We start from the raw sequence: 24,839 nt of genomic DNA, 5'->3' as shown, positions 1-24,839 counted from the left end.
CATATAAATCATGAACAGCAGCGGTGATAGAGGACAACCTTGTCTTAATCCTTTGCATAACTTCTCATCCCTTCCCATGTAATTTCTACTTTGTTATCCCGGTGTATTTCCTGTAAGAACTCTATTATCTCATAACCGATACCTTCTTCTTTTAATATGTTCCACAGGAGTTCCCTGCTTACGTTGTCGTACGCCCCGTTTATGTCCAGGAAGGCCAAATAGAAAGGTCTATTTTCCACTCTAGATATTTCAATGCATTGGGTAAGCACGAACAGGCTATCATCTAAGCGCCTACCATTTCTAAAGCCGTTCTGAAGTTCTCCGAGTATCCTGTTACTTTCAACCCATGCTTGCACCTTTAATTTCACCGCCTGCATGGCTAACCTGTACATAACAGATGTTATGGTAATCGGCCTGTAGGATTTTATGTGCATCCTTTCCCTTTATAAATCAAATTCATTTTACTCTGCCGCCAGCTGTGAAGAATTTGCTTATTCGTTATCACTGTTTCCAGAGCTTTTAACAACGTTTCCTTACTTTTTCGGTGAGTTCGCAACAGCGTCACGCATCGGAAGCGAAACGCACTACACTTCGCTTCCCTCAACGTTTATAGTTTCTTTTTCCGCGAATTTGCCGCGCTACCAGAGTCGTTCCTCGTTTTTTATATTCTCGGAAATGCTTATAGTCAGGATTTTCCTGGAGAGGATCTGAGAGGCTGTTTCCTACAGCGCCGCCTCGTGCGGCGTTGGTTTCCTTCGTCGCCGGATTTCATCCCGCTGCGTGGCTGTTGTCTGCACTCAGAAGTTTCAGCGCCGTGTTTTGTTTTGTTTTTTTCCTCTTTTCTCTTCGCATGCATAGAGACGACCTGTTTTAGTCTGGCAGCCTCCATACTAACCAGAAGAAGCACACAATAGCAAATAGCAACAAGGGAAATATAGTTTGCAACTCGTGAGTGTCATTGTTTGAGCCTCTTTTCCCCGCTGCCTTTCCTTCTGTAGCGAGTGACTTTAGTTGGGTACTGCCGGACTGTTTATTTTCCATTCCTCTTGTCCTCACATTATCCTACCAAATAATAACCTTCATGATGCCCTCGTCCTGTCTGGTTTGGAAACAATTTAAGAGAAATATGAATAACGCCAACCAAGTTCTTTCACAGAAAAACACGCTGCGTCTCGTCCGTGTATTAACATCATCATGGAACCGAGCCGATCCCGGAACGTCGTGCTTTCGTGTAAAAGCATTCACATTTCTCGCGAGCATTATTTGTCCATGAGGAAGCGCGCTGGTGCTTGAAGTTTCTGTTGGGTAACGCGTGAAAAATGTTGGCGACAGTGTGCCCCGTTTACCCTTATCCGCATCTGCACATATCGCTGAGCGCTTTATTTTCAGAAACAAGCCCGGCGGTATGCGCGTTCTGAAGTGCCGAGGCAAATCAGCTGCCGCCTCGCTGCAGACTCTAAAATGCGAGCGAGATATACCGGTTTTACGGGCGCAGTTTGCTAACGGTATAGCTGATCGAGGGCGTTGCGTGCGTCGGTTCACTGACGCCTGCCGTTATGTATAGTACACGGATGCTGCTAACTGCCTTCCCAGCGTCTGGCGCGAAGCACTGCGAACCGCCGTGCTCCTTTCGTGGTGTGAGATGGCTCCTGTTGCACTCATGATCGGGCGTGCAGACGGACAGAAGGCTCCGCATGTGGGTCAACATCAGCTAGCTGCGCTCTTGTTTTCTTCCTAGTGCGCGCGGTTTCTCATCGGCACCCCTGTGTGTATCGTGGCACCTGCAGTGGGGCGGGTGAGAAAAAGGGGGCGGAATCCAGTTGTACACCGCGGGGATGCGAACAAGTTTCGATCGCGGTGGTGGGGCCTACGTGACCGCGCTAGATATACAGTTGGCGCGGCCCAGACACAAGGGGCGGAACAGGAATCGTCCGCGGCACCACCTTCATCGCCTTTCTGCGTGAGTCTCTTGAAGGGGTCGCTGAGCTGCTGCGAACTGTCAGCGTTGAGCGGCGATCGTGGGATTGTTGTCTTTAACTGGGCGCCGGTGGTCTTATGAGGCTTGTATTCCTTCGAGGGAGGTAGACGAAGAAAAGTAGTCGGTTTGCTTCGTCGATTGGCGTTCTAATTCTCATTTCCAGCGCCTCTCGAGTTGTGTTGACGGCGGACTCTGGTGTGCGATCGGGCCGACGAAGTACCGATCGATAGCTGACGCCCACTCGTGAACCGAGGAAAGCACCGCTGCACGTCGGGCTTCTTTTGCGCTGTGCTTGTGACGAGGGAGAGTCCGAGGCGCGAGTCTTCGACGCGATCTTGACAACGCTAACGGGAAAAGTCCCCTCTCGTTTTTGTTTGCATCCTCTCTAACTGCTCCTGTCGCGCTGCGTATGTGTGGTTATCTTTTTTTTTTTTTCTTTCGGGCAAATGACAGGACGAAGATCATGAATTGCGTCAGCAAAAACAAGAGAGAGAGAGTTAGTGAGAAAAGCGCTTGCATCCAGTCTGCCGTGCGGCTCCGTCAGCGTACTAAGCGTACTGGCTTCCCTCTCATCTTTACCCAGACATGCTTTTTTTTTTTCTTCTTTTATGCAGCGCAGTTCATTTTTGTCTTTCTTTTCTAAGGAAAGGGGGCGGGAGGGTTGGGGGGGTGCTTAACGTAATGTAATGCGTGCTGTGTCTTTCTTGGTCGTTTTAGGGCTCCGTTAATATTCTGCCACTGCGCACCAACGCCCAATCAATGAAACGATGGCAGACCCAAAAGCGTTTTAATCATTTGTGAACATCTTTTACGGCCGAAGTAATGCACTGATGGATTCATATGTGATAGTAGAAAAGAAGTCTCGTTCTTTTTTCTTTTTCATCTTCCAACTGACACTGCCTCAGCGCATTCTCAGCCTATGGTTGTGGCTATGAAAAACGTACAATGTAAAAATATAGCACATTTAACGCTGTAAACGCGCGTTACAGAGTGCCGTGCTAGTCGTATTATGTGCTCAACTTGTATATGCTTGGAATAATGATAGACATTATATTGTGTGCAGGAAGCTCGAAGCTCGAGTGAGCCTGCTGTGTCCCGTTTGTTCATACATACATTTTTTTTTTTTTTCGCGTCCTCTGGCTTTGTTCGCGAATCAGCACGCCAGCGAGTGCGAACAGGGAGGAGGACACGCGCGAGCGCCATATAGTTTCGAAAAAGAAATTAAGTCGCGCTGTCATCGCGGCTATTAAACCAAGTTGGAGATGAGTGCGAAATCTCTCTTTTCCCTCGTCTTTTGCGCAGGCAGCGAGTCGCCGCCGGTGTGTGGCGGTCTGGCGGAGCCGCACTTCGAGCTCCCGGAGATCCTGGAGCCCGTGGGCGGCGGTTCGGGCGCGGGCGACGAGTGCTACCAGGCGGCCGCCGAGACCATCATCTCGCACTGTCGAGAGAAGGCAAAGGTCATGGGCAACGAGATATCGGCGCCCTACGAGGTGCCCCACTTCCCCATCGAGCTGCACGAGTCCCGCAAGGTCATGCAGCAGCAGCTGTCCACCAGGTATACACTCATTTCCTTCTTCCGCCTAACTGCAATGAATCAATCCTCTTCTGTTATCTGCCCTTCTGCAGTTGGCGATAAAGCTAAACACGGTCGGTTTAGAGACTAACCGCTTAATTATTTGAGGAGTCTGTGAGGAAGAGTGAGGGGAGTGACATGGTTTATTGCCGACTAAACATGTAATGGAGCTGTGCCCATACTGTGCCTGTCTTGTGAAACGAGGGGAGATGAGCGGATTCGTTGTTGTTTAGGGCCTCTTTTTCCTTGACCCTAATCCTTGGGCGGACGATTAGGAGAATGCGTCCTGCACTGGCTCACTCGTAACAGAGCGCGTCACTCGTCAACGTGTATCGCGTTGGCTCGTCCGCTATCGCTTCGAAGTATAACTTGAAACGAGATAGCCGAGGTGACGCCGCCTCCAGCAGGTCATATTTCATGCGCTGACAGGGCGTTCGAGAAGATAACGCGACGTGCCTTTCCGCGCGACAACAGGCGGCGGGCCTCTTAGCAGAAATAAGGGTTCAGAAGCACGACGGCTCTTTTGTGTTACCCGTGGTACGAAATAACTCTTGATATATATATATATATATATATATATATGTGTTACCCGTGGTACGAAATAACTCTTGATATATATATATATATATATATATATATATATATAATTTTTTTTTCGTCCAATAGCGTTGGCGTTCACAATGAATGCCACAGATGCAGCGATTGTTTATTGTGCCTCTGCATTGTGCTGTCCCGTTTTGAATCAAGGATCTCCTTTAACTTTGGCTCTAATGATGTGGTTGCAGTTTACAGAGCATTTGTCCGTAAAGGTACCACGCTGTTTTGGCCCAGCGTTTTCATTGTTGCCTCACAGCAGTAGGTAGACGGCGCCAGCTCTGAGTGGCTACCTGTGAGTGAGCGAGTATGTTTCATGATAGGATACAACTTCTAAAGAAAAAAAAAAGCAGCAGTTTCTAACTATTGTCCATGGTAGGCAGCATATGTGTATTACTCCAGTGCATGGTAGCAATTATTTTAAATTTTACTGTACCTAAGACGCCAGGTGTTTTGAAGTCCTTTCTAGTCTGATGCTTAGCTTTTTTATTTGGGTAACCGGAAACGTTTTAGCAGCGAACTACTTTCTGTCGAAGGGGAAATCGTGTGTTGCGGTTACTTGTATCCGAGTGTAGATCGTAAAGCAAGCTGGTTTTAGAGGCCGCAATACGAAAAGAAGGGGGGGGGGGGGGGCAGAGAGCTTTTCGCAAGCCGCACTTGGACCCGCGAGGAGCCAGATCCGGTATAGCGTACTGAACCCGGTACCGTAGTGGACTCGGAACGCTGGATGATCTCTATAATGTGCGTGAGTTGTAGAGTAAGGAAGTTTCCGCTTGGAAAAACAAACTCCTTTAAAATGCCGTCTAGAGCTGTATCAGTATTTAGTCGCAACTTAGAAAGTGCTCGCATTTTGCATCCGGATTTCAAGTCGATCGCTGAGCATAATTGGAACTTGTGCTTTGAGGCTTGCTGGAGCGAGTGAAAAACGTTTATTTTCAGATATGGCGATTACATGTTGAGGGACGGGAAGTGGTACCCTCAGTCCAGGGCCCCAGTAGCTCTCGCAGCTGGGACTCGCCCAACGGCTCGCCATTTTCAAAGAAAAACTGAAAAAAAAAAAAAAGTGGCTATCTCATCTGCATGCTCATAGCCATCTTGAATGTTTACTATTTGTAGCGCTTTCCGTAGCTGACAAACCGCATCTAAACTACCCTCTTTGATTAGACGCTCTCCACAGCGCTCGGTCAATTTCAAGCAGCACAGAAGGGGCGTGGCGGAGGACGTGGAGAAAGAGCTGGCCAGACCTTGCCTCCGCGCCTTATCTGTGGACTGTTGGCTTGACACTCGAACCGGGAGCGTCCTCCAAGCGTGTCTCGTACCCCTTGCGATATGGCAGCCTAGCTCATTGATGCCAGACTGCCTGGTGAGAAACGAGGGCACGCTACTGTGAAAAGTTACTTGTCAAATCTTCGCTGTGCCGACGCCGCTCCATGCATCGATACAAGGTGGATGGTGGAGCCGCCTTTGGATCTCTTAAAGCATTGGCGAGGCAGCGTGCCCGTTAAGGCGATTTCTTACGACTGCCCACATGGTCGCCGAGACAAGTTCTATCGGGTGTCCTATAACTTGTAAAGTGAAGCCAGGGTTGTTCACTCCTGAAGCGCGCGTAGTCTCTCGTGTCCGGCGTCGTCCTGAGATAAAGGAACGTGATTAAGGCCCACTGTCCACCCTCCGGTCGAAAATATTTTCTTCCCCGGTGACTGTGAGACTTCGCCCTTAGAACGCAAGGCCGCAAAATGTTTTTGAAAAGAGTAACTAATAACGCAGTTACAGCCACCGCAATCACCCGATTCTGTCATGCCTCTCTCCTTCCATTCCCTCGCAAAGGTTTTTCACTCTCCTGCCCGAGGTCGTCTAGCCTCCGCAATACAAATTCCCCTTCCTCCTCCGCGTTTGGCGGGAGGTGGGGCGTGGCTCTCCGCGAGCGCGAAAAAAAAAAAAAAAGAAACGGTCGAGGGAGCGCGCGCCGCTGGATTCAGCCTGGCCGTGGCGAGGGAAAAGCGCGCTGCGAGCGGTAGACACCCATCCTTCTCCCCTCAGTCAGCGAGACGGACCAATTGACGTCGTTCCCGGTACGTACGTCATTATCGTGGCCCGTCGAGCCAGCGAAGGAAACGGGGAATCTGGCTTCCCGGAGGAGAGCATGAGATAGCTTTGAATTGTATTTTCGATGCTTTGCGGCGCGCGTGTCACTATAGCATTTTGCACAGACTATCTCCGGTACCTGATCGAAACACTGGGCTCCTTTGTTTAAAAGGGCCTTCCCTGGACAGTGGCCCTTTAAGGGTCACTCATTTTCCCATCTGCAATATACGACGCTACAGGCGCCTTTTTTTTTTTTTTTTTTTTTTTTTCCGCCGGCATGTTATATAAGAGAGGCTGAAGCTACTAGAAAAAAAAACGCGAAATACCGTCAGCGAAATATTTTTCACAGGCGCCGATTGCTGGAAACATGACGCTCAAAGCACGTGTTGCGTTACGCGCTCTTAAAGGGGTCGTGAAAAGAAAATGTAGCTGCGCATTTGTAATTTTCCTTGCTTCATTCAGTAAGCATTAGGCATGTCGATTCCTAAATATTTCTGCGCAATTTTCAGTCTACGTTTAATTACAACCGTTTGAAATCGTTGCCTTTTCGCATTCCTAGAACTACCATATGACCCTGTAGGCCGGGTTAAGAGTTATTGCAGGGGTGGAAGTGCTACTCAGTCCTGCTTCAAACTGCTTTCCCTGCTCCATCCTGCTCCAAAATTCAATATTGCTCCAAAACTGCTCCAAACTGGCTGTTTGGATGTTCTGCCATCAAACTTAACAGAACACGGGAGCAATGTCACAGCACCAGGGGCAAATATATAAGGCACCTCGCACTGGGCTTAATACAAATGAAATTTTTGTAAGGGAAGGAAGCATGGAGCGTAATAAATATTTGTTCGCAAGTAAATTTAATATGAATTGGAGATAATTGCGAAAACAAATGCACTGTGCATGGGACGTAGCACCTCAGCCTTTTGAATCGCCGGTGGAGAGAAGCGAGGTCAGCAAGCGAAGCGCAAAATACTGTGAGCCGTTAGGAAGGAAACTTGTCCGACTGCAAAAACGGCATGAGTAATTCTAATGGTTCTGCTGTGAAAACAAGCAGGCACTTCACCATCGAGCCTCTTTGTCAGTGGCAAGCTTGCCAGGCCTACGGCAGACAAAATCAAGCGTTATGAGTTGGTACGGCAAAGCTGTCAATCAGTAGGAAGCTTCTCAAGAGTGTTAGAAAGGCATGCGAGGTCTATCGCCAAAATATTAAAAATAAGCCCCAGCATTGCTGAAGCAAAGAATGATGAACTACATGCAGGAGGCAGTGAAGTAAAAAAAGCTGTAGGATGGAAAGGCTACCCTTCAGTGCCATCTATCTATATCCCAAAGTTTCAAAATGCCTGCTTCCACCCCTGTAGACCTTCGCCATATTTACAAACGGACAAGACATCGAGGTCGTACTGCAGTCGTCTGCAATCCCATGGTAGGCAAAAAGCACGGCTTGTCGAGGCGCATTATTGTGGTCTAAAGAAAGAAAGATTTCAATCTATCAAGTCAAAATAGGTAAACGCATCAAGTCAGACTAGATGTTCAGTTATGAAGCGTGTCGTGACGCTGGGCTATGTCGACCCGGCCTTCACTTGGTAGCGTGCAGAGACTCGGGGTTGAAGTAGGATTGAATCTTCGAAGTTGGTGAAATATGTACAAGCAGGTTTAATGGCACTTTGAGAAACTTATTTACAAGATTATTTACATGAAAAAGAAGGGTACATCAGCAAAATGGCAAGCGTTAAGAGTTCATAGCGAGAAGCGACTGGATGAGCCGTTTACCCAGGGCCCAGAGCTACATTTCGTGCTCTGCAGCGTCCTTAAAACCCCCTATGTCCAGCCCCTCTCTGAAGATGCTGACCAACCAAATCCAGGGCACGCCCCTCAGATATCGGCATCCAATCGAACACATCACTGCACTGATGGTCTGAAGCACTGACTGGCCCGGCATTGTTTCGTTGAGCCTGGTCACTTGTTGGCGGGAAAAGCTTGGGAACGGCGAGGAGGTACATTTCTATTCTTCAGCCAAGAATCGATAGGCAGCTGGTTCCGGCAAGTGGATTTACTTCTCAGAAACCCAAGTACACGTGCGCGCCGCATAGGGCTCCCAGCATTGTCCCTTTTCGACAATTGCAAATCTTTCCTGCATTCCTGGGAAATTACTTAATGGCCGTATGCGTCATGCTCCTTTCTTGTCCTGCACGTCAGCGGACATGTCACTCTGTCGTCTCCTTTGGATAGGAGGCATTCATCACTGGAGGATAGCCCTTCTCGACTGGAAGGGTGAACAAAAGAAAGAAAGCACTTCCTGCTATTTCCCGCAGGGGGACGTTTCTTTGTGTTTTTCCAGACGTTCTCTTGACAGGGTCAATTTGGCATTTGCAGGTTGTCCACAAAGCAAAACAGGCTTACAAAACAGGATTCCTGGAAACAGGCTCACTTAGAGCCATTGGACCATCACCACATATCCCCAGCACTTATTCATGCCCACAGGCGAACAATAGAGCGCGCAAACGCGGATGCACGGTCGTAACAAGCGCACCAGCAAGCGTTACGTTTGGTGCTAGTCTGTTCCAAGTTTTTGCTAAGGTCGGCTTGTGTTATATTATAAATCTTTATATTCTTTGGCTGTTTGTCATGTCAGAGGTGAGTGCGAAGTTGGAAAGGCATTGAGCTTGCATAAAAAAGAATCAGGTTGGAGATTTTGTATTTCAGAAAAAGAAACTGCAATTATCGAAGGCGTTTCACCTTGGAAGCACGCTCCAAAACATAATTCAAATGCTCAAAAACCCTCGTTTCGTTGCTGCAAATATGCTCCAAAATGGCTTTACTACTGCTCCCAAAGCTGCTCCAAAATGATCGAGCCTGCTTCCACCCCTGTTATTGCCTACGTCATCTATTCTCGATGACGTCATGTTGATACGTTCAGAAACGTATACGTAGACACAGTTTTAAACTTCATTAGACCTAAAATAATAGGTTTCTGTTAAATTTAGCCAGTAAGAAAGGAGTGCACAAATTATTTGCTCTCGCAAATGTCTTCCGTACATTTATAGCACGTGACCGCGATCGAGTCTACTCCGTGAGCTGTTCAGGCAGACGATGAAACGAATCGAGGTATAATATATGGTGAAGAATAAGGATTCCATTTATTTACACAAGCAGTGCAAAATTTCCGGAAAACGTTTCGCCTTCAAGTTTGTGCAGTCGCGGCCGCTGGAAAACGTCGTGAACATGCGTTCATTTTGTTTGTCGCTGTGTTAATTTGCCTCGCGCTCACGTTATTCGTGTCTTGGCCCTCCTATAGCCACTATGGCTTCCTGCTTCACGGCCCCTGTCCGTATCTGGCATGATGAAGATGCATTGCTCGAGCGCTTCGTGCACACGTACCGACTGCTGCGGGTCTGTTACGCGTTGTCTTAAGGCTCAGCTCGCGGGTGCTCTACCATGGAAAGGGAAGAGAAGAATTTGTTACGCGAAACAAAAAGAAAATAGGAAAGGTGTCCCATGAGCGGAAGGGATGAAATCGCTAGAGAGAGAGAGAGGAGTAGGAGAGAAACAAGGGAATACGAGCCTCGCACGCGGGATGCAGGATGCCGTAGAAGGGAGAACAGCGTTCAGTCATGTTTGTGTTACTCGCGCAGGAAAGCCAGGAGAGGGAGAGAGTGGCTACGGAGCAGCTACGTCGTTCTCTTTCTGCGTCGCCAACGCCCGACGCGCAGCTCGTGTTTCTGGCATGTGTACCGTCGTCGTCTTTCGCCTTTGCCGCGCGAAAAACACGGCCTGTTGGCGTAGTCCGCCACTAGTGCAGCCCCGATATGGCTGCCGCCACAATGCGTAGTGTTCGCTGCAGGCGCGTTGGAAAAAAGGGGAAAAATGGACTCGAGAGGCGTCCAATAAACACATGCCGTCTCGTTCTCTCCGAATGCTGCTGCTGCTGCAGGGAGAAAGGCAACAAGTAAGTGGCGACGTTTCTTACTCCTACCGTAGTGCAGGACGCGCTGAGTCTGAGTACATGCGCTCTTTGTCACGAGCCCAGGGGGTCTGCTTCTAAGCCGTGTATTGGCGCTTCTTTGACATTCATGAAAGTCGTTCCTATTGGGGAGCGGTAACAAAAAAAATCTTAGGAGATTTGGAGCACCTGTGACAACATCACGAGCCGCATGGTGGGGCTCCACATTTTTTGACGAAGATCGCACTCCCGGTCATAATAATACGGAGCACGCTTCGGTGACAGAAACGTTAGCACATGGCGCTAGTGCGCTCGCGTACGGACCCAAGTATAGCTAATAGTATTTTCTCTACGGAACTCGTAAGAAATTTTCAAACACCAGAAGCGTGCTCCGTGTACCATTTTGACCGCACATGTAGTAGGTGCATTGTGTGTGTTTTCTGTGCCTTCACTGCGTAAAAGAGTGTGCACTCGCTCCGCGTCAGTTTGACGCATTCGTACGTGTAGCGTGCATATCCGCGGATCGTCATTGGATCACAAAGCGTGGCATCGATTGCTATTGTGCTTTTGCGTCGTCATTGTTGACAGCTATTCTCTAGGGATTCGAACACACTTGTGAAACGGTTCTTATCCCAAAAAGAGCCCACGGCAGGTCGTCATAGTTTTGAGAGATGGCAGGGAAAGCAAGGACTCTGCTCTGCACCGTCGTATTACTGCGGAATAATCGCTCTTAAATGGCTCAGCTTTAGATGCGTTCTCGCTTCCGCCCTACATCTCCTACCGCCAGGCTCATTAAGTTCAGGGATGAGTTCAGGTCACAGTTGAACTGCTGCTGGCGATACTTATCAGGCGGAGATAGCTCCATATATTTTTCGCTGACAGAGAGGCGCGAACAGCGATAGGTCGCGTAGTAGTGAACAGCACCACCCAGACGTGTGGCCTGGCTGTATTGTTATTGATCGAGCTAACAATTGTTAATATCTGGGACGAGTCTGGGGGAAGGTTATGTCGCATTTAACAAGCGACGTAACAAATCTAAAAGCGCATTTTGTCGCGACTCCTCATGACAGAACTTGCCCTCAGCATCACTCGTTGCTTCCACTTCGCCTGCATATCCTGTAAGCCGGTACAGCGCAATCTCGCCAGGCCTCCGCCACACTTTTGTTGGCTGCACTGGTTCCGATGTACCCTTTCCTTATAATGCCTTCAAAGGACCATCGTCCTCTGGCGAGCAAGAAACGTGAGCCTACGCGAAGTCCGGGCTTAGATTCGGGCAAAACGATACCAAGCGGCGATCATCGTCGAATTTCCCAGGACTGCGGCCCACTCTCTCATCTTTAACGACAATGGCACCGGCGGAGGCACTTGTGATGGCCCCCCGACTGCGGACTATGAAGGTGGTGGAGGCGACGAAGTTCCGCCATGAAAACTGTGGCGAGTCGAAATGCGTGTTAAGCCCTCTTTTAGAGTAGCGGACCGAAGCGTGCCAATTTTTTTTTTTTTTTTTTTGAAAGATCTCTCGTATCATTTAATGTTGATGCATTTCTTTTCTTGCCCTCTTAATTTTTTATTCTTCTGATACCCTGAAATGTCGCACTCGCGTAACTGCCAAAAAAGTCAGCAGAAGCCGCCTGAAGTGACAACCCCAACCGAAATTTCTGCCTGGAAGTGACCATTAATTCTTCACATCTCGGGGGCTAACCCAGTATAGTCTTCTATAATATCGGCAAAGGGACATAGCTGCTTTTCATAATTTCTTCTACCTTATCCGGAACTCTCTTATCCCCCGACTCAAATGGGAATGGCCGCAGCATCGTGTTGTAGAAAGGAAGCGGGATGAAAGGGCTGTAGAGATCGTCGCATTGAGAATACTATCAAGATATAGGGTGGATGCCACGACGAAACAGACTCAGTCAAGACTTGCAAATGGGGTCACCAATAAAATGCCGAGGACTTAATATTAGTCATTGCGCTCACAAACTTTCTAAGTGGGGTATGGAGACGAGGTAAGGCAGCGTCTGGCCAATATCGCTAACGTCGTGCCTGTGGAAGCTGATTGAGCATGTAATACTGAACACACTTCAGGAATATGCAGAGGAAAGATAGGCATTTTCCGAAACAACGCTAGCTTTCAGGAGCAAATTGTCCACGCAAGGCGTAATGATTCAACTCAAAGCAGACATCATTGACCCGCCCAATAAAGAGGGTACATAAACTATACTGGCCCTTTGTCTACACAAACCCATTCACGAAGTCAAACTAAGTAATGTGGAGGAGATTGCCCCTGGCAAGATGATTTACGATTACGTTATAGATTTTCTAACCGAAAGAAAGATTTGTGCCGAATGATTCAGGTTTTTGTGATAAGTAAATAGTGTACGCCGTCCACTACCTGAAACTGGAGCTGGCGGAAAAGAACAAAATAGAGGGGATCATAAGGCAGGCATATAAAGCAATACTTGGGATACCCGTGCACTGCACCCATACGGAAGGAGGAGGAGGAAACAACTTTATTTAACGCATTACATTAGGCGTTAAGAATGTCCTGGGCCAGGGTCACCAAGGCCAACTGATCTTGCAGCTGGTCAGAGGCTAACCAAGCCCGCCACGTTGGGGGAGGAGGGTGTGGAAAGTGAGGAGATTGGAGGGCGACAGGGCATGAAAAGATGCAATGCTCCAAGTTTGCATAATGTTCTGGGTAATTTAGGCATGCAGGGGAATGTATGATTCTGTATAGAAAAGATCGGGCAGGAGTAAGCAGTGTATTTAGTTGTATGCGTCTAAGAATGCGGATTTGCGTGGTAGTGAGAGATTTACTAGGAAGAGGAAGTGTACGGAGAGTTTCTCTTATGTTGTCGTAGTGAACGTTGATTTCTTTTTTGTAGTGAAGAGTAGTGTCCCACGTTGGTGGATAAGGCCAGGGAATCCCAGGCGCCCGGTGTTGAAGTTCGCGGGCGAGGCGATGCACTGCTTCATTGCCTGGGATTCCAGCGTGACCAGGAATCCACCTCAGTGTTACAGTGTGGGGACGTAGTTTGGTAAGAGCTCTGTGTAGATCATCGTGTAGTTCTTCAGGAATGCGACCCGTGTGAATGGCGCGTATAGCTTTTATTGAATCAGTGTATATGGTATATCCTGAAGGGTTAGGGGGTGCTTGTGCGAGGTCTTGAATACTGGTAACTATTGGTAGGGTCTCGAGAGTCGCTGTAGGAGGAGGATCTATGTAAGGACCGAGGGTATGCGTCACTACATCGCTACAGCTCTGAATTGAGTAAGCAGCCGCTCCGACGTTAGTTCGTGATGCATCTGTGTAGATGATCGTGGAATCTGTTGGGTGAACATGGTTGGAAACGCGAGCGGAACGTCTGCCTGTGTTAGTGTCGGGTGCAACGTTTTTTGGAATGGGGATTATTCTGAGGTTATCCGGGAGCGAAGAAGGAAGGGTAATTATAGGGAGGTCTATAGGTTTGAGTGCAACCTGCTGTAGTATCCAATGTCCTTGTTTGGTGCTAGAAAGACGTGCCATTTGCCGGTCGCGATGTTGTTGTATGAGGTCTCCCAGGGGCAAGAACAGCCCCGTAGAGTATAGGCGCTCCGTGGACGTATGTACAGGGACGTTAAGGGCGGCCTTGTACAATATGTGAAGCGCAACCTCAATCTGATGTCTTTGGCGACAAGTTAGTGTAAGGTAAGGAATCGTATATAAAATTTTGCTAAGTGCTAATGCGTGGACAAGCTGCCTAACTTGACCCTCGCGTAGCCCGGCGTGCTTATTGACTATGCGGCGAAGTAGATGCGTAAGCTGATTGCAAACTTTAACGGTTGTAGATACATTGGCCTGATTGGTTGACTCATGGATATGAAGTCCGAGGATCCGGCAGGATGATACACGAGGGATGGGGTGACCTGCCATTGTGAGATTGATCAGCTGGTTATGTTGGCGTTGATAGCGAGTTTTTGCAATCAGCGGCAATTCGGATTTTTCAGGTGCGGGAGATAGCCCTACTTTATCAAGGTAACTAACGACTGCATCGATATCTTGCTGTAGGGTCTCCTCTACTGCTCCAGGAGACCCAGAAGTGCACCAAAGAGTAACTGCATAGAATGTGTGTTTTAGGTTTAGTTTTGATGAATTGGGAGTCTACCGTAACACCACGCAACTGTGCGAGGCACATACAATCACACAGTTAGGAAGGCTCGTAACTACATCCACGGGACGGAAGATCCTGGGTAGCCTAGAACTATGGGATAGAATCCCGGAAAGAAATGCACAAGTAAAACTGCCGACCGTAGTGAGGAACGCACTCGCTATTAAGCCGCTACCAAAAAACATGCACCCTGTTTTTCATGAAGGCAGGAGGAAAACAAGAGCGAATGCCCCTGAAGCTATGTTTGAAGGCTCACACTGTTTATGACGCGGTGCAACACGAAGGAGGCAACTCGTTTGTGATCATGGGCGTGAACGACTCGTGGGTTCAGCGACGGCGAAAGAGGCTGCTGTCGCCATGGCAATGATCAGAACCAAATCTATCACAACAGGTATCTTCGATTTGGCTGCACCAGCTGCACTAGTTCAAGTAGCGCAGCACCGCCGCTCTCATTTTGCCAGTGCCGCGCGCGCTGTTTACACTTCTCGTTTTGTCAAGGTTTAGGGCTAGTTCTGCACGAGTCCTGCACTCTCTCCAGAGGAGGTGTAGAAAAAAGTGCAGCATGGCGCCGCTCGGCCGACGACGCATCGTTCTCCTTCAGAATGGATGGTTGCGTATACAGGGTGGTTGGGCTGCATGCTGGTGATTAGCATTTTGTTGGTGGTCAAGGGCAGTATTATTAATATAATTGGGGCCACATATGTAGCGGTACGTGGCCGCGATGCGGTACCTTCGCGCGCGTTGTCTTTCTTGCCTGTTGTGTCGTCTCTGTTGCGCTTGTACAGGTTTACGAGCATGAACCAACTAGCCCCGCAGCGTATATTACGGGAAGTCCTATGTAGATTTTTTTTTTTTTTTTTATCGTGTTGTGTGGCATTGGTCTTGACCTAAGGAGGCGGGTAGCTGCGAACAGAAATCAGTTGCGATCGATCGAGTTTCTGTCTCGTGCCAAGTGTGTGTGAGAGACCCGACGATAGCGTGCGCAGCGACTCTGCGACATCAAACTTGTCGCCCACTGAGTACATAGACGTCTTAGAGTCAATATGTATACACCCACCGCGCAATGAGGTCTTCCAAACAGCCGCGCTTTTTGACAGAAGATCGGAATCCCTTGGATTAATTCTATACCGCTGAACCAGTCAAGCGCCTCGTTAGGCAGTCCTATATAAACTAATACTCGTGACAACTGCTTACAACGTTAATTCTCTCGTACCCAGGCGCATGATCGAATGGCATCTTAGTAGATCGATACAACGATCGTGCAGCAGTTGGTCAACTGGTCGCAGTCAACGTCACTTTCCGATCGAGTGCAGTAGACTTACGGCAGCTATAAGTCGCTCGCTATAAGCAATTTCGCGAGGGGCATGATCTCCAAGGAGTCAGAACGAATTCTAAGATATCAAGACTGGAACCAAAGAGAGATGGAACTTGTATGGGTGCCGGCACACTCGGGAAACGGGGAAGACGAGTTGGCTCACAGTATAGCTCGAGGTTATGTGAGCCGAGTAGTGGGCCAGGTTGAATCCTCCAATTTCTCTAGAGATGCAATCATATCGTTAGGCGGATATAACCTACACTAGACAAGAAGCTCGACAAAAGGCAGGAGGTAACCTGGCGTCGGCTCCAGACGCGAGCCTTCTTTAGCCCGTCGAAACTAGCGCGCATGTACCCAACGCAATACAATCCAACTTGCAAAGAATGCGGCAAGATAGCCGGGTATAATTATATTTTATGAAGTTGCAGAAAGACGCCGCCATCGGCAGACCTGTAAGTATCTTGTTTGGGAGGCTGTAGTATACTGGCCAGCTTAAACCCTTTGACGCAAGTTCAGGCCACTGAGTGGGCTCATAAGGTCGGCGAGAGCCACGGATCTAGTTTAGTGCCCATATAGGGCTCAATGCGGACAATAAATGTGTTCCAACCCAGTCCAATCACAACCAATCCAATCCAAGAGGGAGAAACGGACGACGAAGTAGAAGACGCTCGCGGTCTTCCATGCCTCTGGCATCGCGGTCGGGCCGGCGCGGCCGGCTGCTGCGCGCATGGCGGCCTCGCCCGGAGGCGCGGCGGCGGCCGGCCACGTTCCGCCTGCGGACCCCCGGAGGAGGTGCAGCCGGCAGTCGGTCGCGCCGCTGCTTGCCGCGGACTTTGTCGACAGCGGCGGAAGCGCGGTGGTGACGCCCGACCTGTCCGATATGCGCTTCGGTCTCTGCGACTACCAGGACGAGAACGGCGAGTCGGAGGCCATGCGCGCCGAGTACTACGCAATCACGCACGTCAAGAGCGCCCAGCGTCGCATCAGCGTTGGCCCCAAGGGGCGCGGCAAGTCCGAGGTGCTCTTCAGAGACTGCCAGAAGGCCACCGAGCGACACGCAGCGCTCCTCGTGCCGCCCTCAAGGTGAAAAGGCGCCTGTGCGGACTGCCTGTCGGTTCTACCAGTTTTTTTTTTTTTTTTCGGTGCCATCGCCGTGTCGTCTTTGCATTGTTTTCTTTTTTTTTTTATTTTTTTCCCCAGTCTCTTGCGGTGCTTTGAAGTTTTTTGTGCACATTTGAAGAGCTTCACCTCTGTCTGGCAGTGCGATGTGCCCTGCGGCCTAATATCTGACCTTTTTTTTTTTTTTTTAACGTTATCCCGAAGCCCATGTTAGGGTCTACGGGTGAAGGCAGCGTTTCTGGAAGTGCATAGCTCTAAATGCACACAGCTTGTTTTCCGTGTTGTCTTTGCAATAAGACAGTGCTGTGCCCTTGTGCAGATTTCGTTGTGTCCGCTTCCATCATAATTGCCACCACCGGTGAACGTAATGGCGTTCCAAATGCCGCTGTTATCTACAGCTCGATGAATGATTCCGCCCCTCTCAGAGCATAATCGCACCGCACACTTTTTGTTTCACTTCTATTTTCGGGTATGTTTGCATCTTTTCGAGAGATGACCGGCATGCCTTCAGACCGCATCACCAGGGCTCTGCGTCATGGGGTCAAGTCTTGACCTCGCGGCCGGAACTACCGTGCATCTTTGTTTTCGTTGAATAAAAGGGTTGTTCTTCTCTAATATTTAATTCATGCAAGAGCATTAGTTTCAGGGCAGCGCTTTGGTTACTCAGAAGGCCGCACATTTGCCGTATGCAGACATTTCCGAAGGTCGCCTTTAGAAGGGACACGTTTTATTTATCTGCTTTCTTGCTTTCAGAGCGCAGAAGGAACTTGAAGAGCGCAAAAGTTTCTTCGATGGTGATGTCAAGGAAATTGAGGACAACTTGGCTCAGCTCAACGACCTGGATTTCGTGCCCCACTTTCAGAGGGTGTCCATCAGCGGTGAAGACACGTCAGGGGTCAGTGTACCTTCTTGTCCCCTGGCCGTGGTAGTTCACATCGTGCCTGATGTGATGCACGCATTATGGTGCTGACGTTTGGACGTGTCACTTGTTCAGTAGCTTTTTCTCTGTCTTTATAAAGAGTGCGAGATTCCACGACATAACTGGGCTCTGCTACTGACTGTTGCTGTCAGCTTGTAAACGATATAGGGTCTTAATGGAAATCTCCGGGTACCTAGTTGATGCCGGTCATTCATTGAGCAGTAACCGGTGCGTTCCCCTTGCGTGCGTGTGCTGATAAAGATTTACAGCATGTCACACTAGTGATGGTCTTATCCATGTCCCGTCCCCGTCGAGTTCTCACTCTTTCGTAAGAAACTTGTGCTTCATGCTTCTTATGACCAGAAAGGGCCCTTAGCACCGGTCAACCATGCAGATATCGATAATAACGAAATCAATCACTGATAATTAATCATGATAACTATGGTTTGATTAGTCAGTCATGGGCAGGCATGGCCATAAGTAGCCATTGTGATAGTCATTGTTAATCAGTGTATGACGTCATAACAGCTCGATATAGATGGCGCCATTAAAGGCCCAGACATTTCTGAATACGCTAGGAACTGCTAAATAACATTAATGGTGCCACTGCATGCCCAGGAGAGGTTTGTTTTTTTTGTTTTGCTTTTTTTTTTCTTTGCCGCACTTCGAGTGCCCCGTGATTTTCTTTTTTCGGCCAGGTTCCTCTTGAGGACCTGCACCAGGCTTCCAAGCTGCTTGTCTCTGCTCTGAGGTTGAGAGAGAAGTACATGGAAATATCGCAACAGTCGTTCCCCAAAGCCACCAAGAGGTTTCTCAATCAGCTCAAAGGGAAGCCTCTGGAAGACCTAGATTCCCAGGAGGAAATGCTCAGCTCCGCAGGTGAGTTTCGAAACGTTCTCCTGGCTAGTTATTAGGCGACACAATTTGAATTGAGCTTGCCATAAATAGGCCGCTGCTGACATTATTTTGGCGAGTGATTGTATAGTGTCTTGCGTTAACAGCCACGGTGAAAAAAAAAAGTGGCCATGACTCAAAAGTGTGAATATCACTGCTGCCACGTTTTCGCTAAGCATGTAATAATCCAAGGCTACCGAGAGATGTATCATGGCTTTTCCAGGCTGCCTATACTCGTGTGCCCTGCTTTATTTTCAGTTTGTGGGTTCTTGAAAGGATTCTGAACTGCTAATGAAAAAGAGTACCCATATGTGCTTACGATGTTGAGTCTAATCTAGAACAGAACCAGTTCCTTGAGCTGGGCTCACATCTGATTGTTACGCTTAAATTAGTCAGACGATTGGCATATATTAAAGGAGGACTCCATTGGTTACTATAAACGAAGGGGAATCGAAATGTTGTCGAAGGCAGTAATATCCTAATCCTAGGAGAGGGGTTAGGATAAGCTGCAAGGCGCGAGGGAAAGGGGCTGGGATAACCTCTCCATAGCAGTACACATGATCTTTCAGATGGTGGAGGTGATGAAAGTGATTTTTATTGTTATTAATTGCCCGATGTCACGCGTTCGAAGCTGATGCAGCTTTTTTTATATATAATTAGGGCGTAATTTGTAGTGACGGCACCGAAGAAATGTTAAATGAGCTCTACTTTCACTCCGTAGTTTTCTTCATCTTTGAAACGGTTCTCAGTTATACGTGAACAGTTTAAAACTTTGAATGCATTCACACGAAGAAAACTTGCTCTGCTTCTATGCTACTTTTTCATGCTGCATGCACTGATAAAAGTATCGCAAATTGTCTTTTTCGTCTTCTTTTGGAACGCCTTTTTCTTTTCTTCTTCTCACTGTATTTTTTTTGTGCGGCGTTATTTCGTTTCGTTTCTTTGACTGACATTCATGCCTGCTGTCTTGTTTGCAGGGCGTGAATAAGTGCGTTCTTTTTCCAGTTGTTTTCGAGCCTTCTGTTCACTTTTTGTGCCCTGTTTTTATGTGACCTGGTGCTTTGCTCTTCCAAGGTCTAAAGGTGCCATCCGCCAAACGGGTTAAAACTAAAGGTATACTGTCCACTTCTGCATGCCGAGGGACCTCTTTATGCCAGATTCACACCCCGGCATGTTTCTAGGAGCTGCTTTTTTCCTTCTATTTTCCCGGGCGACTCCCCATAAAAAATAAAGAAAGGATGGAAGAATGTAGAAACAAAACGCCCTTGAACTGCAGTGGCAGAGTTGAGGAGCGAGAGCTCTGCTCCGTAGTCCTCGTCCACCGACTGCTGTTATTTCGTCGTGACGCCATACATGCTCATTCGCTAGGGCGTTCATTTGCGTGGCTTCTCAGCGTAGCCTTCAGCCTCAGATGCGGCTGGCCCGATTCCCTTGAAAAACAGTGCTGAAAAGAAGGGTCGCTGCCGTTACGTGAAAGGAGACGATTTGGAAATGGTCCCAAAATATATCTTCCAACGCAAAACAAGATTGAAATAATGCTGCATTTACGTCGCCCAGTCTGATACAATTGTCGCCTCCGTTATCGACGAAAGGGACCCGCCTCGCTCGTATAGGCGCTGCAGTTTTATATCATATACGGGGTAGAAACGCCGACGAAAAATGTTCTGCGTAAATTGAGGGCAACGCAGAAAGCTGTGACAAGAACCGTACAGAGTGAGCCTGTGAACAAACGCGATGAAATCAAGAAGAAAAAATGGGCATGTTGTGCGAAGGGAGGATTACGGATGGTCGCCAAGAGTAACAGGCTGGATTCCGAGGGAAGGAAATGTTAAAAAGGGGCGGCAGAAAGTATGAGGTTATAGGAAGTTTGCAGGGATTATGTGTATGCAGCTAGAACAACATATTGGTAATTGGAGGAATATGGGAGCGGCATTTGAGCTGTAGTGGGTGTAGTTCGCCAGCTGATGATTATGATTGTGATTGCGATACGGGCGACTGCCTGAAAGCAAAACATTTAGACAGATAGTACGTGTTTAACTCACTCCTCACGATAACCGGTACAAGAGCGCTTGAAGAACGCCATTTGTAGAACAAAAAATAATAAGCCTTGGCGTTGCGGAAAGGTGTCTCTTACTCAGTGTACACTTCAACCGCGTTGTGAGGTAAGGGAGGAAAGAGTGGGGCTTGCGTCTCTCTCGATTGAGACACAGCTGCCGTGGTTATAGTGCTTGATATTCAGGTGGAGTTTCTTGCTAGTTCTTCGTGCCGGGATGAAACCGGTCCCCCAAACAAGGCATTAACTGGCAGAATCTTAGCTGCGCTGGTTAGCCGACTTCCGGATATTTACGAGTTGTCCGCCTGGAGCCACTGGCAGGAGCAGTCCTCTTGGTACCCCGATTCGCCGGTTGGAGTTCGTCGTTAGTCATTGAAAGCTAACTGCGAGACCTAGCATCTACGAGCATCCTACTACTAACGGCACCTGTTGATCATAGTGCATTTGCAAGCAGTGTGTGCTGCCCCCTTCCTAGGCCTAACTGTAGTGCGATGCAGCCCGTTACGCCATAATTTCCCAGCATGCTATCGCCATACATGTGTTCCGGATGTTCCGCGGAGTTCAGAGGCAGTGGAACATTACCACAAATAACTGCAGTCTTTTTTCGTTCCTTGTTAATATATATGCAGCCGGATATATCAACTCGATGTATTGATAGCTCGCCTATATAAAGCATGCCAACAGATGGGCTCCTCTGTAGCCCAGACGCGTGAATACGGTATACCTAGACTAGCGGCGCGCTTGCTGCAGTGTTCAGCTACCTGCTGGCATTCTGGCCGCTCACCGCGGGTGCAGTGACCTGCGAAACGCAGCGCGCCGAGTAGCACCGCGACGTATTGCTCCGTGGAGGCGAGCATGAGGTACAAATATCTGGTAGGAATATATCGGAGCTCGCGCTGCTCTCGTCTCGTGCCGCGTGGCACAAATGCCGTTGGGGTTGCGGTTCACATCGAAGCTGCTGCAGATGCTGCTTTGGGGAAATCGCCGCTGATAAAAACAGTTCTAATAATTATGTTGAATAAAAATTCAATTAGAATTGTACAGTTCAATTTCGCGTCGTCTTTAGACCATGGTATTCAGCAGCGAAGCAGGACACGCGAGAACCGCACAATCCTTCGATCAGCTAGGCTGTCTTCAGAGCACAGCAACCAGTTTCGGCGAACGCTGACTTTTCCGCATGACGGCAATGCCGCGTTGAAAGCAAGCACGCCAGACCGATGGTCACTTTCAAGCGGACTCGATGTTTGCCTCGTTACTGAGGCGCCAAAAGGAGAAGCTCACTTTTCAGGGGCCACAGTCCGATGTATCGAATGTCCCACTGAAAGATTGATAAACGCGAACACAACTAAGCATGAGAGTTCGATATAAGCAGTGATCTGACATCCGAGTTCGATATATCCGGTATTGACTGTAGTAGAATTGACGAAAAACTTATCTAACCTGTCCGGCTAAAAGTAAAGTACTAGTTCTTTTCACTTCTTGATTTGCAGAGGACTCTTTCTTTGGGGTCGTTTTGTTTCTTTTCGAAACGTGCCTGCCTTGACATAGGGGTGCTTTGGCGTCTGCCTGTAATTTAAGAAGAAAAAAAAGAAAAAGTCAGTGACTGCAGTCGCGAAGTGTATCGCGAAAATGGCTTCTATCGGTGCAAACATATCTGCATACATTTTTGCGCTTGATTACTTTGGATGGATGGAAAGTGAAATGAGATATTAAGTTACGCTTGCATAATTTTTATTTGTCTCGGAACAATGTTTTTTCAGATTTCTATTACGCCACATTAAAGTATGTGTTCCGTAGATTTTGTGCTCATAATTTACTTCTTGAGGGCTGGAGCAATAGAGCAGTGAGAGTATACGGCAAGTGCTTGTCGCAAAGGTTAACTGCGCGTTTTGTACATGTCAAGAAACGGAATCTGATTGTCTGCCTTGAGCAACAAACTTGTTTCATTACTTCAAGATAGGAGCGCGTTGTCTGTAAAGCCCAATCAGTTAAAGTAGACTTAGTGCTGCATTGTTTTCTAACGCTTTTCCCACATCCCATGCAAGCGAGCATATACGATATAAGAGATGAGGGAGCCCTCTAACGTTCCCTAACGCTGCCCGCTCTGCTTCGTGATCTGCGGCGGGGTGGGGCAGACCATCCGTTCTACTGCGTGCCCACCGTGACGGAACCGTGGAGCTGCGAGGTTCCGCCGGACCTCAACTACCAGCTGCGCATGCACAACGGCGTGGTGCACGTGTACAAGACGCCAGAGGACATGGAGGCCGAAAAGCCCCTGGACTTCCCCTACGTCAACTTGCCACAGTTCATCAACGACCTCAACCTCATGTGCGCCATGATCGCCGACGGACCACTGTGAGTGATGCGTTGTATTGTGCAGTCAGCTCCAACGTGAAAGGGGACAGTCGGTTTGCACTCGAGAATAAATTGTATTGTTACTTCAATGCTGAGGCGTAAAATATATTATCCGGCCAGGGGAGCGATGTTTAGAATAAAAGTGCTTTCTTCACTCATATTTATAGAGTAAGCATTGGTGGAATTGTACAGTGCGCTTCGTTTAGTATTGGAGCTACTTGTACACTAGCTCTCCCCAGCTGGCTGCAAACCCGCAATCTTTGGCATTTCCCATTTCTTCCAGGGGTACTACATAGCGCTTTTTGTCATTAGGTTCGAAGCGCAGAAAGGAAACACGAAGCACTCGAGTAATGCTAATTTCCTTATGTCTCTGACGTCAACGACGATTATTGTTCGAGCATTTTTATTTCTGTACACTGGTAGATTCTCGCCATTAAGCCAGCTAACGTCGCATTCGATCGGTGAGGCGCACAGGTTAAGCGTTGTTCCGCAATACGCAGTGAAAGTGGAACGCGATTCAAGCCATTTGTCACGTTCACTGTCGTGGAACGTTACCCGTCTCGATTCTGCGGAGCGTTTCTATGTGAAAACTGCAGCGGATAATTTCTGGTCTGTTAACCCTCAATGCCTACCGAATTCGCTTTCGTAAGCGCCTACGCGTTTGCGCTTACAGCTCGCTCTCTCGGTATAGTGCATGTCCCAGCATGGGATATAAGCGGGCGAGTTTGTTTGTTTGTTTTCTTGTTGTCGTATCGCGCGCGCGCGCGCGCGCGTGTGTGTGTGTGTGTGTGTGTGTGTGTGTGTGTGTGTGTGTGTGTGTGTGTGTGTGTGTGTGTGTGTGTGTGTGTGTGTGTGTGTGTGTGTGTGTGTGTGTGTGTGTGTGTGTGTGTGTGTGTGTGTGTGTGTGTGTGTGTGTGTGAGAGAGAGAGAGAGAGAGATTATGTTCATTACTTGCGAGAACTTCGTGTCTCTGTTCGAAATGGGACTTCGTGTCACGCAGGCACTCTCGCAGCGTTACCGCAGTGCTGCGCCTACAGATCGAGTGAATCGTTTGAGCGTGACACGCGCACCGCGATCACAGAGAGGAGAAAGTGGAAGCGGGAAGGGGCGATTTTCGCACATCGGGCGGGCCACGGAGCGCACCCTTGCGTATACGGTCTGCTGCGCTGTGATAACTGAACGGCGGCAACGACTGTCTGTACGCCTGCCGATGCATGCCAGCGCCATTTGTTCAGCCTGCGTCAGTTCACGGTGATTGAGATAGCAAGGATATGGGTTTGTCGGCGAGAGATTGATCGAAACAAATGCACTTGCATTTAAATACGGCTGGTTTAACCGACGAGAGGAGGCTGAAACATCGATAACGAAGCGCGTCGACTACTGTTAGGGTTTCCACTAGCACCATGTCACCATTTCTCTTACCTCCTCTCTCCTCTCTTGTACAGCCGTACGTGAAATTTTGAGGATTTCCTTCGGCCATGCGATTGTGACCGCGCATTGATAGCGTGTCCTTGCTTTTCTCCCTCTCCCAGTAAGTCGTTCTGCTACCGCCGGCTGAGTTACCTGTCGTCCAAGTTCCAGCTGCACGTGCTGCTCAACGAGCTGCGCGAGTTGGCTGCCCAGAAGGCTGTGCCTCACCGGGACTTCTACAACATCAGAAAGGCACGTTGCGCCGGACCTTCTCTTGCTAGAACATCCTCACTAGTAGAGCCTTTGTCAGCGTGCTTCTAGCTCTCCGTCTGAGGACTCCAGTGACATCCGTTGCTTGCTGACGGTGGCTTCAAAATTATGCGACGATAAGCTTTGAAAAGTATGCTGATCAGCGTGAACATGCATGTATGCGTCGGACTTTCAGGCGTTGTGAGAGAT

The 24,839-nt window shown here is 48.6% G+C and overlaps 1 protein-coding gene across 6 annotated transcripts in view; it reads left to right on the top strand.

Moving 5' to 3' along the window:
- AMPdeam (AMP deaminase) overlaps positions 1-24,839 on the top strand; it is a 127,759-nt gene that overhangs the window by 65,759 nt on the left and 37,161 nt on the right. For 4 of the 6 annotated variants that reach the window (XM_084605899.1, XM_084605897.1, XM_084605895.1 and 1 more), the window contains exons 2-6: positions 3,281-3,533; positions 17,503-17,644; positions 18,367-18,547; positions 22,751-22,970; positions 24,503-24,632. In XM_084605899.1, coding sequence (XP_084462025.1) covers positions 3,281-3,533; positions 17,503-17,644; positions 18,367-18,547; positions 22,751-22,970; positions 24,503-24,632 — 926 coding nt within the window. Of the gene's footprint in view, positions 1-3,280; positions 3,534-9,965; positions 10,174-16,177; positions 16,714-17,502; positions 17,645-18,366; positions 18,548-22,750; positions 22,971-24,502; positions 24,633-24,839 lie in introns of those variants that run through there. The other 2 variants (XM_084605900.1, XM_084605896.1) reach the window with 2 other exon arrangements.

This window comes from Amblyomma maculatum, chromosome 6 (assembly GCF_055883805.1).
Source record: "Amblyomma maculatum isolate TAMU_Amacu chromosome 6, ASM5588380v1, whole genome shotgun sequence".
Lineage (NCBI taxonomy): Eukaryota > Metazoa > Arthropoda > Arachnida > Ixodida > Ixodidae > Amblyomma > Amblyomma maculatum.
This window is presented reverse-complemented; position numbering and strand designations above follow the sequence as displayed.